The sequence below is a fragment of the Phyllobates terribilis genome, unplaced genomic scaffold, assembly GCF_046119375.1.
Source record: "Phyllobates terribilis strain yellow unplaced genomic scaffold, ASM4611937v1 Scaffold_9__5_contigs__length_417890890, whole genome shotgun sequence".
Classification (NCBI taxonomy): domain Eukaryota; kingdom Metazoa; phylum Chordata; class Amphibia; order Anura; family Dendrobatidae; genus Phyllobates; species Phyllobates terribilis.
Window position 1 is genome coordinate 377,167,625 of NW_027362769.1, and position 16,876 is coordinate 377,184,500.

Consider the following 16,876-nt stretch of genomic DNA (forward strand, 5'->3'; position numbering starts at 1 on the left):
CTGTACTGTGACATCACTGTGTGTATTATCCCTACACTGTGACATCACTGTGTGTATTATCTCTGTACTGTGACATCACTATGTGTATTATCTCTGTACTGTGACATCACTGTGTGTATTATCTCTGTACTGTGACATTACTGTGTGTATTATCTCTGTACTGTGACATCACTGTGTGTATTATCCCTGTACTGTGACATCACTGTGTGTATTATCTCTGTACTGTGACATCACTGTGTGTATTATCCCTGTACTGTGACATCACTGTGTGTATTATCTCTGTACTGTGACATCACTGTGTGTATTATCTCTGTACTGTGACATCACTGTGTGTGTTATCCCTGTACTGTGACATCACTGTGTGTATTATCCCTGTACTGTGACATCACTGTGTGTATTATCTCTGTACTGTGACATCACTGTGTGTATTATCTCTGTACTGTGACATCACTGTGTGTGTTATCCCTGTACTGTGTGTGTTATCCCTGTACTGTGACATCATTGTGTGTATTATCCCTGTACTGTGACATCATTGTGTGTATTATCCCTGTACTGTGACATCACTATGTGTATTATCCCTGTACTGTGACATCACTATGTGTATTATCCCTGTACTGTGACATCATTGTGTGTATTATACCTGTACTGTGACATCAGGGTGTGTGTTATCTCTGTACTGTGACATCACTGTGTTTATTATCCCTGTACTGTGACATCACTGTGTGTATTATCTCTGTACTGTGACATCACTGTGTGTGTTATCCCTGTACTGTGACATCACTATGTGTATTATCCCTGTACTGTGACATCACTGTGTGTATTATGTCTGTACTGTGACATCACTGTGTGTATTATCCCTGTACTGTGACATCACTGTGTGTATATTATCCCTGTACTGTGACATCACTGTGCGTATTATCCCTGTACTGTGACATCACTATGTGTATTATCCCTGTACTGTGACATCACTGTGTGTATTATCTCTGTACTGTGACATCACTGTGTGTATTATCCCTGTACTGTGACATCACTGTGTATTATCCCTGTACTGTGACATCACTGTGTGTATTATCTCTGTAATGTGACATCACTGTGTGTATTATCTCTGTACTGTGACATCACTGTGTGTATTATCCCTGTACTGTGGCATCACTGTGTGTATTATCACTGTACTGTGACATCACTGTGTATTATCCCTGTACTGTGACATCACTGTGTGTATTATCACTGTACTGTGACATCACTGTGTTTATTATCCCTGAACTGTGACATCACTGTGTGTATTATCCCTGTACTGTGACATCACTGTATGTATTATCCCTGTACTGTGACATCACTGTGTGTATTATCTCTGTACTGTGACATCACTGTGTGTATTATCCCTGTACTGTGACATCACTGTGTGTATTATCCCTGTACTGTGACATTACTGTGTGTATTATCTCTGTACTGTGACATCACTATGTGTATTATCCCTGTACTGTGAAATCACTGTGTGTATTATCCCTGTACTGTGACATCACTGTGTGTATTATCTCTGTACTGTGACATCACTGTGTGTATTATCCCTGTACTGTGACATCACTGTGTGTATATTATCCCTGTACTGTGACATCACTGTGTGTAATATCCCTGTACTGTGATATCACTGTGTGTATTATCTCTGTACTGTGACATCACTGTGTGTATAATCTCTGTACTGTGACATCACTGTGTGTATTATCTCTGTACTGTGACATCACTGTGTGTATTATCCCTGTACTGTGACATCACTGCGTGTATTATCTCTGTAATGTGACATCACTGTGTGTATTATCCCTATACTGTGACATCACTGTGTGTATTATCACTGTACTGTGACATCACTGTGTATTATCCCTGTACTGTGACATCACTGTGTATTATCCCTGTACTGTGACATCACTGTGTTTATTATCCCTGTACTGTGACATCACTGTGTGTATCATCCCTGTACTGTGACATCACTGTGTGTATCATCCCTGTACTGTGACATCACTGTGTGTATTATCGCTGTACTGTGACATCACTGTGTGTATTATCCCTGTACTGTGACATCACTGTGTGTATTATCCCTGTACTGTGACATCACTGTGTGTATTATCGCTGTACTGTGACATCACTGTGTGTATTATCCCTACACTGTGACATCACTGTGTGTATTATCTCTGTACTGTGACATCACTATGTGTATTATCTCTGTACTGTGACATCACTGTGTGTATTATCTCTGTACTGTGACATCACTATGTGTATTATCTCTGTACTGTGACATTACTGTGTGTATTATCTCTGTACTGTGACATTACTGTGTGTATTATCCCTGTACTGTGACATCACTGTGTGTATTATCTCTGTACTGTGACATCACTGTGTGTATTATCCCTGTACTGTGACATCACTGTGTGTATTATCTCTGTACTGTGACATCACTGTGTGTATTATCTCTGTACTGTGACATCACTGTGTGTGTTATCCCTGTACTGTGACATCACTGTGTGTATTATCCCTGTACTGTGACATCACTGTGTGTATTATCTCTGTACTGTGACATCACTGTGTGTGTTATCCCTGTACTGTGTGTGTGTTTTCCCTGTACTGTGACATCATTGTGTGTATTATCCCTGTACTGTGACATCATTGTGTGTATTATCCCTGTACTGTGACATCACTATGTGTATTATCCCTGTACTGTGACATCACTATGTGTATTATCCCTGTACTGTGACATCATTGTGTGTATTATACCTGTACTGTGACATCAGGGTGTGTGTTATCTCTGTACTGTGACATCACTGTGTTTATTATCCCTGTACTGTGACATCACTGTGTGTATTATCTCTGTACTGTGACATCACTGTGTGTATTATCCCTGTACTGTGACATCACTATGTGTATTATCCCTGTACAGTGACATCACTGTGTGTATTATGTCTGTACTGTGACATCACTGTGTGTATTATCCCTGTACTGTGACATCACTGTGTGTATATTATCCCTGTACTGTGACATCACTGTGCGTATTATCCCTGTACTGTGACATCACTATGTGTATTATCCCTGTACTGTGACATCACTGTGTGTATTATGTCTGTACTGTGACATCACTGTGTGTATTATCCCTGTACTGTGACATCACTGTGTGTATATTATCCCTGTACTGTGACATCACTGTGTTTATTATCCCTGTACTGTGACATCACTATGTGTATTATCTCTGTACTGTGACATCACTGTATTATCTCTGTACTGTGACATCACTATGTGTATTATCTCTGTACTGTGACATTACTGTGTGTATTATCTCTGTACTGTGACATCACTGTGTGTATTATCCCTGTACTGTGACATCACTGTGTGTATTATCTCTGTACTGTGACATCACTGTGTGTATTATCCCTGTACTGTGACATCACTGTGAGTATTATCTCTGTACTGTGACATCACTGTGTGTATTATCTCTGTACTGTGACATCACTGTGTGTGTTATCCCTGTACTTTGACATCACTGTGTGTATTATCCCTGTACTGTGACATCACTGTGTGTATTATCTCTGTACACTGACATCACTGTGTGTATTATCTCTGTACTGTGACATCACTGTGTGTGTTATCCCTGTACTGTGTGTGTGTTATCCCTGTACTGTGACATCATTGTGTGTATTATCCCTGTACTGTGACATCATTGTGTGTATTATCCCTGTACTGTGACATCACTATGTGTATTATCCCTGTACTGTGACATCACTGTGTGTATTATGTCTGTACTGTGACATCACTGTGTGTATTATCCCTGTACTGTGACATCACTGTGTGTATATTATCCCTGTACTGTGACATCACTGTGCGTATTATCCCTGTACTGTGACATCACTATGTGTATTATCCCTGTACTGTGACATCAATGTGTGTATTATGTCTGTACTGTGACATCACTGTGTGTATTATCCCTGTACTGTGACATCACTGTGTGTATATTATCCCTGTACTGTGACATCACTGTGTTTATTATCCCTGTACTGTGACATCACTGTGTGTATTATCCCTGTACTGTGACATCACTGTGTGTATTTTCCCTGTACTGTGACATCACTGTGTGTATTATCCCTGTACTGTGACATCACTGTGTGTATTATCCCTGTACTGTGACATCACTGTGTGTATTATCCCTGTACTGTGACATCACTGTGCGTATTATCCCTGTACTGTGACATCACTGTGCGTATTATCCCTGTACTGTGACATCACTGTGTGTAATATCCCTGTACTGTGACATCACTATGTGTATTATCCCTGTACTGTGACATCACTGTGTGTAATATCCCTGTACTGTGACATCACTATGTGTATTATCCCTGTACTGTGACATCACTGTGTGCATTATCCCTGTACTGTACTTTACCCATAATGGTAAATGTAATGTTAGTAAACCAATGGGGTGAAGCCACAAAATAATGACAGTAAGGAGCACCAGAGCTGGTCTATATACACCATGGACAAAAGGAACGATGAAATGGTTAATTTGACTGCATAGGATGGTGATAATCCAGAGGTCCAGTGATTTGGGGGGGCTGCTCTACATAGTGAGGCTGCAGCAGAGTGGAGCATTGTATGTACCTGTGCAGACAGGAGACCTATAAAGTCCGATGTCCCAATATCCCGCCTGTCCCTGCTCGGTCCCGTCTGCCATTGTCCCCGGTGACCGCTCGCTCTTTGATCCCTTGCTGGCGGAGTGCGGTGAAGCATGCTTTTACATTAGAGAATATTACTGCTTTGCAATTATTCCATTTGAAAGCTCTCCCCACTAATATTTATAGGCTCTCCGGCATCCTCATTACACTTCATGGCTAGATGGACAATTCCTTGAAAAGTGCACTCACTTACCAGAATTACTTCTGCGAATCTAATTTTAGTCGTCTTTTTTCTCTCTCTTTTTTTCCTATTGAATACGTCCTTTCTGAGCTGTCACTTGATGAATAAGATAAAAGAACAGGACTGGAATTGTGAGAGAGGAATGTAAATGACAGGGAGGAGAGCAGGGACTATTCCGGGACTGTAGTCAGGACTGGCGCCAGCACCGCTCCCTGCCAGGGCTGATTTTATAGGAAATTGGGCCCTTGATAAAAAAAAAAATAGGTTCCTCTCCGCTTTATACTTTAGGACATCTTGTCTCAAAGTTTAAGCCTACATAATACTGCCTGTTCAGTACTGCCATATACAGCACTCATAATGCTGCCATGTAGTGCCGAAACATTACTAACGTAAAAAGTCGATAGAATACTGGCCTATTGTGCCTAGATAATGCCACCATATAAAGCCCATATAATACTGCCATATAGTGTCTAGATAAACTTCCATATGCAGCCCACATAATACCGCCATATAGTGTCTAGATAAACTGGCATATACAGCCCACATAATACCACCATATAGTGTCTAGATAAACTGCCATACACAGCCCACATAATACCGCCATATAGTGTCTAGATAAACTGCCATATACAGCCCACATAATACCACCATATAGTGTCTAGATAAACTGCCATACACAGCCCACATAATACTGCCATATAGTGTCTAGATAAACTTTCACATACAGCCCATAGAATACCGCCATATAGAGTCTGGATAAAACTGCCATATACAGCCCACTTAATACAGCCATATAGTGTGTAGATAAATTGCCATATACAGCCCACATAATACTACTATATATTGTGTACATAAACTGCCATATACACCCTACATAGTACCGCAATATAGTGTCTAGATAAATCAGCTGTATACAGCCCACATAATACTGCTAGCTGTATAGTGACAAAATAATACTGCTTATAAAGAAGAACACTATTATGTAGTGGTAAGGTAATACTACTCCATACAGCACACATAATACCGCCATAAAGTGTCTAGATAAATCAGCAGTATACAGCCCTCATAATACTGCTGTCTGTATAGTGATAAAATAATAATGCTTATAAAGTCCAAAGAACACTATTATTTTGTAGTAAAGTAATACTACTCTATACACATAATATCCGCGATAGAGTGTCCAGATAAAACTGCTACATACTGCCTAAATAATACTGGCTTATAGTGCTAAGATAATACTGCCTTATAAAATCCACAGAATACTGGTATAAAGTGGTAAGATAATACTACCCTATACAGCACACATTATATCGCTACATAGTGGCAAGATAGAACTGCCATACACAGACCTCATAATACCGCTGTATGATACTGCCTTATAAAGCTCAAAGAATTATCTACTATATAATTGTCTTATCCCGTCTGTCTGTCTATCTGTCTGTCTATCTGTCTGTCTGTCTGTCCAGGAAATCCCGCGTCGCTCATTGGTCCGGCAGCGGCCAATCAGCGCCGCTTGATTTCAGAAAAAAGATGGCGGCCGTTAGCGGCTCATCTGCGGGACGGAGCTCAGCGGCGTTGCAGCCGGGAGATGAGCGCCGCGAGGCGCTCATCTCCCGGCCAGTAACAGCAGAAGGACCCCGACCGCCGGACCCATCTGCGGGACGGAGATGCAGCCGGGAGATGAGCGGCGCGAGGCGCTCATGTCCCGGCCGGTAGCAGCAGAAGGACCGCCGGCGTCGCTGACATCCATGCGGAAGGGAGGACCAGGGAGCGGCGCTGCGGGTCGGGATACTTCTGTTGCGAGCGCCCGCTCATGTCCCGGGTTCTCGCAGCGGAAGTTGCCGCACAGGCAGCGGCGCTCCCCGGTCCTCACCAAGACGATTCGATGATTGGTCGCGGTCTTCGGACCCGACCAATCACTAATCTTAGCGCAAAAGTTAAATACCGCTGTGCTGATTGGTCGCGGACGCTGCCCGCGACCAATCACCGATTTGGGCGCCAAATTTAAATATCGGCCGTGACCAATCAGCACAGTAGTGGTTAACTTTAGCCGCAAGATCAGTGATTAGTCGCGGGCCAAGACCGCGACCAATCACCGATTTGTGCGGCACATTTAAATAGCGGCCGCGACCAATTGGATGTCAGCGCCGCTCCCCCGTCCTCCCTTCACACCCTTGCCGCATGGATGTCAGCGGCGCTGCCTGTGCTGATACTTCCGCTGCGAGAACCCGGGACATGAGCGGGCGCTCGCAGTAGAAGTATCCGGACCCGCAGCGCCGCTCCCCGGTCCTCCCTTCACTCCCTAGCCGCTGATGTCCCCACAGTATCCGCATGGTGTTACAAAGGTCCGGACATTTGTGTTAAAAATCGCTGATTGGTCGCGGGCGCTGCCCGCGACCAATCACCGATTTGGGCGCCAAATTTAAATATCGGCCGCGACCAATCACCGATCTTGGCTCCACATTTAAACACCGCTGTACTGATTGGTCGTGGATGCTATTTAAATGTGGCGCCAAAATCGGTGATTGGTCGCGCCCAGCGTCAGCGACCAATCAGCACAGCGGTGTTTAAATGTGGAGTCAAGATCGGTGATTGGTCGCGGCCAATATTTAAATTTGGCGCCCAAATCGGTGATTGGTCGCGGGCAGCGCCAGCGACCAATCAGCGATTTTTAACACAAATGTCCGGACCTTTGTAACACCATGCGGATACTGTGGGGACATCAGCGGCTAGGGTGTGAAGGGAGGACCGGGGAGCGGCGCTGCGGGTCGGGATACTTCTGCTGCGAGCGCCCGCTCATGTCCCGGGTTCTCGCAGCGGAAGTATCCGCACAGGCAGCGGCGCTCCCCGGTCCTCACTAATACGATTCCGCTCCCCGCTCCTCACCAATGCGATTCGCTGATTGGTCGCGCTCTCCGCACGCGACCAATCAGTGATCTTGGCGCTAAAGTTAAACACCGCTCTGCTGATTGGTCGCGGCCGCTGCCCGCGACCAGTCACCGATTTGGGCGCCACATTTAAATAGCGTCCGCGACCAATCACCGATCTTGCCGCCACATTTAAACACTGCTGTGCTAATTGGTCGCGGACGCCAGCCGTGACCAATCAGCGAGCTTGGCGCCAAATTTAAACAACGCTCTGCTGATTGGTCGCGGACGCCAGACACGTCCAATCAGCGAGATTGGCGCCAAATTTAAACAACGCTCTGCTGATTGATCGCGGTCGCTGGCCGAGATCAATCAGCAGTATTGGCGCAAAATTTAAACAACGCTCTGCTGATTGGTCGCGGTTGCCTAACGCGACCAATGAGCGATTTGGGCGCCAAATTTAAACGCCGCTCTGCTAATTGCACCCCGTCGGCCGCATACCTATTCTAGAATACCCGATGCGTTCGAATCGGGCCACCATCTAGTGGTACATAATGGTAAGATAATACTATCCTATACATCCAATTAATAATACCGCCCTACAGTGTTTAAAAAAAACCTGCCATATACAGCCTACATAATATTGCCATGCAGTGCCTAAAATGTAATATGCACATTATACTCCCTCAAAGAGCTCACTTAATACTGTAATAGGTGGTGGGACTTTTCCTCTTTCAGTTACTGCCCCTGTGGGGGTTTGGGGCACTGTCCTAGTGTGCAAAACCCTAAAACTGGCTCTTGGGACCAACATAGATCTGGAGTGGCCTTGTAGTGACTATTTTATTAAAACTTTGGACCCCAATGTATGTCCTTTGCCTCGGCCCCCAAGATTGGTAACATGGTGGAAAGGTCCTTCTACTCAATGAGTCCATAGCTGCCTCTTGGGCAGGCTCTATGATATGTCCAACCTTGGATTCAGGACAGTTTCCTATATTCAGTCCCACGAAGACTTATTGTCTACGCTTTCCCGGCTTCTTATTGATTTGAAGTCTCTCTTGAAAGTAAGCAACTTGCTGACACAAGCCCAAAGGAACGTGACAGCCGGCCATCGATACAGAGAGAAGCCGGTGGAATTTACGTCATTGGTGAACGGCGCTCCGTTTTGTTCATGAGATGAGAACCTGTAGGAGAAGACAATCTTCCTTCGAAGATGAGGTTGGGTTGAACATCAATGAAGTCAAGGGCAAGAAAAAAAAAGTCAGGGCAGTTCAAGGGTTAAATATTAACACCCCTCTCAAATCACCAAACTATGGCACTAGTTGGGTGGTCACTTCTCTTGGCCCAAGGAAAAAGTGAGATCAACCAGTTCTCTTTTAGCCTAGAAAGATGATCTGCCCAAGCCTTGGCCAAGAAGGTCCATGGTCCTGAAATGGTCAATATTTGAGTATACCACAGACCCAGGTGATACCAAAATTTACCATTGACCTAAATAATAGAAAACAAAGGAAGTGGAACAGTCCTACAATGAGTGGAAATGGTCTCCGATGTAATTGTCCATTCATGTTGTATCCATCAAAGCAACGCAATCGGGAAGCCCTTACATGTCATTGACTCTCTGCCATGAAACGTTGCCAAATAAGCAATTTTCAGCTGATTAACATGTGGGTTAAATATGTCCTTTTGTTGCATTGTATCCGGTGGAAACTAATGTGCAGATTTGGGATGAAGGGTAGGAGGAGAAGGCAGCTGCCCAGGGCATTACATTTATAGGGCCACTCTACAGACAGTGATACAACCACAGGAATATTTACTGGGAATTTTTGTATCATTTTTAAACATTTTACAGTAAATAATGCTGAATTCTCCCCTGTGACCCAACGTCTTCACAGCTGGTGTCTGCAGTGTACTGGAGATAATGCTGAGAGGAGGAGGATTCAGCGAGCAGATGTTCATTGTCTTTACAGCATGTATAGAGAATTAGGAACCTGCTTTATATAAGAAAAATATAAAAGTCAACCAGGATTTACCCCAATTATTACAATATTAGTGTATAAGGTTCACATTCTCTGCTCAGACGTGTAGTATAGTAGTTATATTCTTGTACATAGGGAGCAGTATTATAGTAGTTATATTCTTGTACATAGGGGGCAGTATTATAGTAATTATATTCTTGTACATAGGAGCAGTATTATAGTAGTTATATTCTTGTACATAGGAGCAGTATTATAGTAGTTATATTCTTGTACATAGGGAGCAGTATTATAGTAGTTATATTCTTGTACATAGGGGCAATATTATAGAAGTTATATTCTTGTACATAGGGGCAGTATTATAGTAGTTATATTCTTGTACATAGGAGAAGTATTATAGTAGTTATATTCTTGTACATAGGGGGCAGTATTATAGTAGTTATATTCTTGTATATAGGGGGCAGTATTATAGTAGTTCTCTTCTTGTACATAGGAGCAGTATTATAGTAGTTATATTCTTGTACATAGGAGCAGTATTATAGTAGTTATATTCTTGTACATAGGAGCAGTATTATAGTAGTTATATTCCTGTACATAGGACCAGTATTATAGTAGTTATATTCTTGTACATAGGAGCAGTATTATAGTAGTTATATTCTTGTACATAGGGGCAGTATTATAGTAGTTATATTCTTGTACATAGGGAGCATTATTATAGTAGTTATATTCTTGTACATAGGGGCAGTATTATAGTAGTTATATTCTTGTACATAGGGGGCAGTATTATGGTAGTTATATTCTTGTACATATGGGCAGTATTATGGTAGTTATATTCTTGTACATAGGGGGCAGTATTATAGTAGATATATTATTGTACATAGGGGGCAGTATTAGAGTAGTTATATTCTTGTACATAGGGGGCAGTATTATAGTAGTTATATTCTTGTACATAGGGGCAGTATTATAGTAGTTATATTCTTGTATATAGGGGCAGTATTATAGTAGTTATATTCTTGTACATAGGAGCAATATTATAGTAGTTATATTCCTGTACATAGGAGCAGTATTATAGTAGTTATATTCTTGTACATAGGGGGCAGTATTATAGTAGTTATATTCTTGTACATAGGAGCAGTATTATAGTAGTTATATTCTGATACTTATGCAGCAGTATTATAGTAGTTATATTCTTGCACATAGGAGCAGTATTATAGTAGTTATATTCTTGTACATAGGGGGCAGTATTATAGTAGCTATATTCTTGTACATAGGGGGCAGTATTATAGTAGTTATATTCTTGTACATGGGGGGCAGTATTATAGTAGTTATATTCTTGTATATAGGGACAGTATTATAGTAGTTATATTCTTGTACATAGGGGGCAGTATTATAGTACTTATATTCTTGTACATAGGAGCAGTATTATAGTAATTATATTCTTGTACATAGGAGCAGTATTATAGTAGTTATATTCTTGTACATAGGGGGCAGTATTATAGTAGTTATATTCTTGTACATAGGAGCAGTATTATAGTAGTTATATTCTGATACTTATGGAGCAGTATTATAGTAGTTATATTCTTGCACATAGGAGCAGTATTATAGTAGTTATATTCTTGCACATAGGGGGCAGTATTATAGTAGTTATATTCTTGTACATAGGGGGCAGTATTATAGTAGTTATATTCTTGTACATGGGGGCAGTATTATAGTAGTTATATTCTTGTATATAGGGACAGTATTATAGTAGTTATATTCTTGTACATAGGGGGCAGTATTATAGTAGTTATATTCTTGTACATAGGAGCAGTATTATAGTAATTATATTCTTGTACATAGGAGCAGTATTATAGTAGTTATATTCTTGTAAATAGGGGGCAGTATAATAGTAGTTATATTCTTGTACATAGGGGGCAGTATTATAGTAGTTATATTCTTGTACATAGGGGGCAGTATTATAGTAGTTATATTTTTGTACATAGGGGGCAGTATTATAGTAGTTATATAGTGGGTATGGAAAGTATTCAGACCCCGTTATATTTTTCACTCTTTGTTTCATTGCAGCCATTTGGTAAATTCTAAAAAGTTCATTTTTTTTCTCATTAAAGTACACTCTGCACCCCATCTTGACTGAAAAAAAAAACAGAAATGTAGACATTTTTGCAAATTTATTAAAAAAGAAAAACTGAAATATCACATGGTCATAAGTATTCAGACCCTTTGCTCAGTATTGAGTAGAAGCCCCCTTTTCAGCTAGTACAGCCATGAGTCTTCTTGGGAATGAGGCAACAAGTTTTTCACCCCTGGATTTGGGGATCCTCTGCCATTCTTCCTTGCAGATCCTCTCCAGTTCCGTCAGGTTGGATGGTGAACGTTGGTGGACAGCCATTTTCAGGTGTTTCTAGAGATGCTCAATTGGGTTTAGGTCAGGGCTCTGGCTGGGCCAGTTAAGAATGATCACAGAGTTGTTCTGAAGCCACTCCTTTGTTATCTTAGCTGTGTGCTTAGGGTCATTGTCTTGTTGGAAGGTGAACCTTCGGCCAAGTCTGAGGTCCAGGGAACTCTGGAAGAGGTTTTCATCCAGGATATCTCTGTACTTGGCCGCATTCATGTTTCCTTCAATTGCAACCAGTCGTCCTGTCCGTGCAGGTGAAAAACACCCCCATAGCATGATGCTGCCACCACCATGTTTCACTGTTGGGATTGTATTGGGCAGGTGCCTGGTTTTCTGCACACATACCACTTAGAATTGTCACCAAAAAGTTCTATCTTCGTCTCATCAGACCAGAGAATCTAATTTCTCATAGTCTGTGAGTCCTTCATGTGTTTTTGAGCAAACTATATGCGGGCTTTCATATGTCTTGCACTGAGGAGAGGCTTCCGTAGGGCCACTCTGCCATAAATGCCCGACTTGTGGAGGGCTGCAGTGATAGTTGACTTTGTGGAACTTTCTCCCATCTCCCTACTGCATCTCTGTCACCAACGCTCTTCTCCCATGATTGCTCAGTTTGGCTGGATGGCCAGGTCTAGGAAGACTTCTGGTGGTCTCAAACTTCTTCCATTTAAGGATTATGGAGGCCACTGTGCTCCTAGAAACCTTGAGTAATGCAGAAATTCTTTTGTAACCGTGACCAGATCTGTGCCTTGCCACAATTCTGTCTCTGAGCTCCTTGGGCAGTTCCTTTGAGCTCATGATTCTCATTTGGTGTGACATGCACTGTGAGCTGTGAGGTCTTATATAGACAGGTGTTTGCCTTTCCAAATCAAGTCCTATCAGCTTAATTAAACACAGCTGGACTCCAATGAAGGAGTAGAACCATCTCAAGGAGGATCACAAGGAAATGGACAGCATGTGACTTAAATAAGAGTGTCTGAGCAAAGGGTCTGAATACTTATGACCATGTGATATTTCAGTTTTTCTTTTTTAATAAATTTACAAAAATTTCTACATATCTGTTTTTTTTCAGTCAAGATGGAGTACAGAGTGCACTTTAATGAGAAAAAAATGAACTTTTTAGAATTTACCAAATGGCTGCAATGAAACGAAGAGTGAAAAATTTAAAGGGGTCTGAATACTCTCCGCACCCACTGTGTATTGTACATAGGAGCAGTAAAATTACATTAGTGTCCTTTGAGTTCATTTACAATGAGGTCAGTTTAGCTCTGTTTAATTTTTGGTTTTGACTTCCTCATCCATCATTTTTAATCAGTCACATTTATTTTCTTTGTTTTTCAGTGATGTTCCTGCTTCCATTCTTTTGAAGGAGATCATAATACCGTACCCATGGACCCAATATCTCTTCCAATGGCTTCTCTCCTAGAGCCAGGAGTGAAGGAACTTAACATAACAATATGCAAGAATGTGACTTGTAATGAAACAGGGATTGAGGTCTCGATGTCAAGAATGAGCTCCGTCCTCATCCCTTTTATTTATTTGTTGGTTTGTGCCATTGGACTCAGTGGGAATACACTTGTCATCTATGTTGTCTTACGTTATGCCAAGATGAAGACTGTCACCAACATCTACATTCTGAACTTGGCAGTGGCAGATGTTCTTTTTATGCTAGGTCTGCCCTTCCTTGCCACCCAAAATGCCATCTCTTATTGGCCCTTTGGAACTTTTCTTTGCAGGCTGGTGTTGACAGTGGATGGTATAAACCAGTTCACCAGTATATTCTGCCTTACGGTTATGAGCATTGACCGCTATTTGGCAGTAGTCCATCCAATAAAGTCAACAAAGTGGAGAAGACCTCGAGTGGCAAAACTAATTAGCGCCACTGTGTGGACTGTTTCTTTTCTGGTAGTCCTCCCAGTTGTCATCTTTTCTGATGTCCAACAGGACTTCCACACGTGCAACATCAACTGGCCTGAGCCCGTGAATGTTTGGTCTGCTGCATTCATTATTTACACCTCTGTGTTGGGTTTCTTTGGACCTCTACTGGTGATTTGCCTCTGCTACCTTTTAATCGTCATTAAGGTAAAGTCTTCTGGTCTTCGAGTGGGATCCACCAGGCGTCGAAGATCAGAACGTAAAGTCACGAGAATGGTGGTCATCATAGTGGCTGTTTTTGTGTTTTGTTGGCTTCCCTTCTACATATTGAACATAGTCAACTTAACATTTATTGTCCCGGAGGAACCGGCATACGTTGGCGTGTATTTCTTTGTGGTCGTCTTGTCCTACGCCAACAGTTGCGCCAACCCAATCCTCTATGGCTTCTTGTCGGACAATTTCAAGCAGAGCTTTCAGAAAGTTCTCTGCCTTCGCAAAAGCAATGGTATCAAGGATGCCGATCTCACCGAAAATAGGCAAGAAAAGAGCAGTCGAATCCAGGAGACCATGCTCACGTCAAGGAACTCTGAATTTAACGGGCACATGCAAACAAGTAAAGTCTGAGACACCAGAGCCTTCAGCCTTCGCGAGGAATGTAAATAGGCACCGAGCACTTACGGCAAAGAGATTTGGATTGGAAATGAAAATTCTGAACCTAAGGGAATTCTTCTTTGAATCTATCTAAAGATGAATGTGTTTTTTATCCATAACTGGAGGAACATTTAGAGGAACGTTGACTGCGGTATTTATATAAATGTCATGTCTGGTTCCACCAGTCGACAATGACGTTTCTCTCTCTCATCCTATGCATTATTCTTCTCGAACCCTTCCTCCACTCAAACCCTAGAACAATATACCGAGAGGATCATTGAAACCCATTTGATAGTCTTTTCACGTGAACTTATTTTCTGTTTGCAATTACAGCTGTGAAACAACGATTCTGGTTCATGGTCAGATTAAAACACCCGTGAAGTGAATGGAGTATTGTAATGTAAACACACGTCGCATTTCCATACTAATGTGTGCTATGAATGGCAGATTCTTGCCGGAACTTAATCACTATTCTTGCCAGAGGGACAGGTAATGCACAAAGATGGATGGGATATGAGATATTGAACGCTCCCATTATTCTTATTCTATATCAGGTTCCCCTCGGGCCTTCAGAATCATATTTCTCCTCTAAGAAGAATGGAGATTATTGTGCCTATTTGTGCTTTTTTTTACCTATTCCTCCCCTCCCAGTTGTTCATTGGAAACCTCCCTGGTCCCCATCATTATTTTGGACCACATTTCTCCTGGACTAAGACCTTCTTTTGCAATTACGACCAATGTATGGATTATATCAGATGCCCCTCTACTTTTTACAATCCTTTTTTGTTAGAAGGATCTCTAACAGGTTGTCCTGTAGATGGAACCCTCAATAATCAGCTGTGATCGGCAGAGGAACCTGGTAGCAGGTGTTCAATTTTTCTACAGTGCCACCACTGGTGGAAAAAGGGATTACATGGTTGCCTTTAAAATTAAAAGCCTGCTTGAGTTTTACCGGGAAATATTGGGTCCTCCAGAGTGAGAGACACTCATGGTATCCTTTGTTTACTCTACCTGATAGATGGAGGGACTGAGAAGGGGTCCACCATCTATCCGGTCACAATTGTAAATCATCTATGTTTTGAACAATCTCTTTTGGTTAGAAAGATCCCTAACAGGTTGACCTGTATGTGGAATCCTCTATGATTTGCTGTGATCAGCAAAGGAAACTGGTAGCAGGTGGTCAATATTCCTACATTGCCACTACTGGTGGAAAAAGGAATTACATGATTCTCTTTAAAATCAAAGGATAGCTTGGGTATTACCAGGACGTGTTGGGTCCTCCAAAGTGAGAGATGCTCATTATAGCCTTTTTTTACTCTATCTGATAGATGGTGGGACTGAGAAGAGGACCTCCATCTATCAGGTCACAATTGTAAACCGACCAGATAACATGGTATGTTTTGCACAATACCTTTTGGTTAGAAGGATCCCTAAGGAATCCACAGGAATCAGCTGTGATTGTCAGTGGAACCTGGTACCAGGTGTTCAATTTTCCTACAGTGCCACCACTGGTGGAAAAAAGGGATTACTTTATTTTCTTTAGAATAAAAAAATTGCTTGGATATTATATGGATGTTTTGAGTCCTGCACAGTGGGAGATGTTCTCTGTAGTTTCTTTACTCTACCTGATAGAAGGAGGTCCTGAGAAGACCACCATCTATCAGGTCACAATTGTGAAGCAACCAGATAACATGGAATATTATTTCAACAATCTCTTTTTGTTAGAAGGATCTGTAGCAGGTTGTCCTGTAGCTGGAACCCTCAATAATCAGCTGTGATTGGTAGAGGAACCTGGTAGCAGGTGTTCAATTTTTCTACAGTGCCACCACTGGTGGAAAATGGGGTTACATTATTCTCTTTAAAATCAAAGGATTGCTTGTGTATTATGTGGACGTTTTGAGTCCTCCAGAACGAGAGATGCTCTCTGTAGCCTTTCTTTACTCTACCTGATAGATGGGGGTCCTGAGAAGAAGACCACCATCTATCAGGTCACAATTGTGAATCAGCCAGATAACATAGTATGTTTTGAACAATCCCTATTTGTTTGAAGGATCCCTAGCAGATTCTTCAGTGACCAGCTGTGATCGGTAGAGGAACCTGGTAGCAGATGTTCAATTTTCCTGCAGTGACACCACTGGTGAAAAAGGGAATTACATGATTCTCTTTGAAATCAAAGGGCCACATGGGTAATTCATGAACATGTTGGGTTGTTTAAAGGGAGAGATGCT

At 41.9% G+C, this 16,876-nt stretch overlaps 1 protein-coding gene across 3 annotated transcripts in view; it reads left to right on the forward strand.

The window, feature by feature from the left end:
• The window catches only part of SSTR5 (somatostatin receptor 5), a 34,131-nt gene extending 19,097 nt beyond the window's left edge, over nucleotides 1-15,034 (forward strand). For 2 of the 3 annotated variants that reach the window (XM_073648436.1, XM_073648435.1), the window contains exon 2: nucleotides 13,464-15,034. In XM_073648436.1, coding sequence (XP_073504537.1) covers nucleotides 13,512-14,621 — 1,110 coding nt within the window. In that variant the 5' untranslated portion in view covers nucleotides 13,464-13,511 and the 3' untranslated portion in view covers nucleotides 14,622-15,034. Of the gene's footprint in view, nucleotides 1-13,194; nucleotides 13,264-13,463 lie in introns of those variants that run through there. The other variant, XR_012250767.1, reaches the window with a different exon arrangement.
• Nucleotides 15,035-16,876: the final 1,842 nt, after the last annotated feature.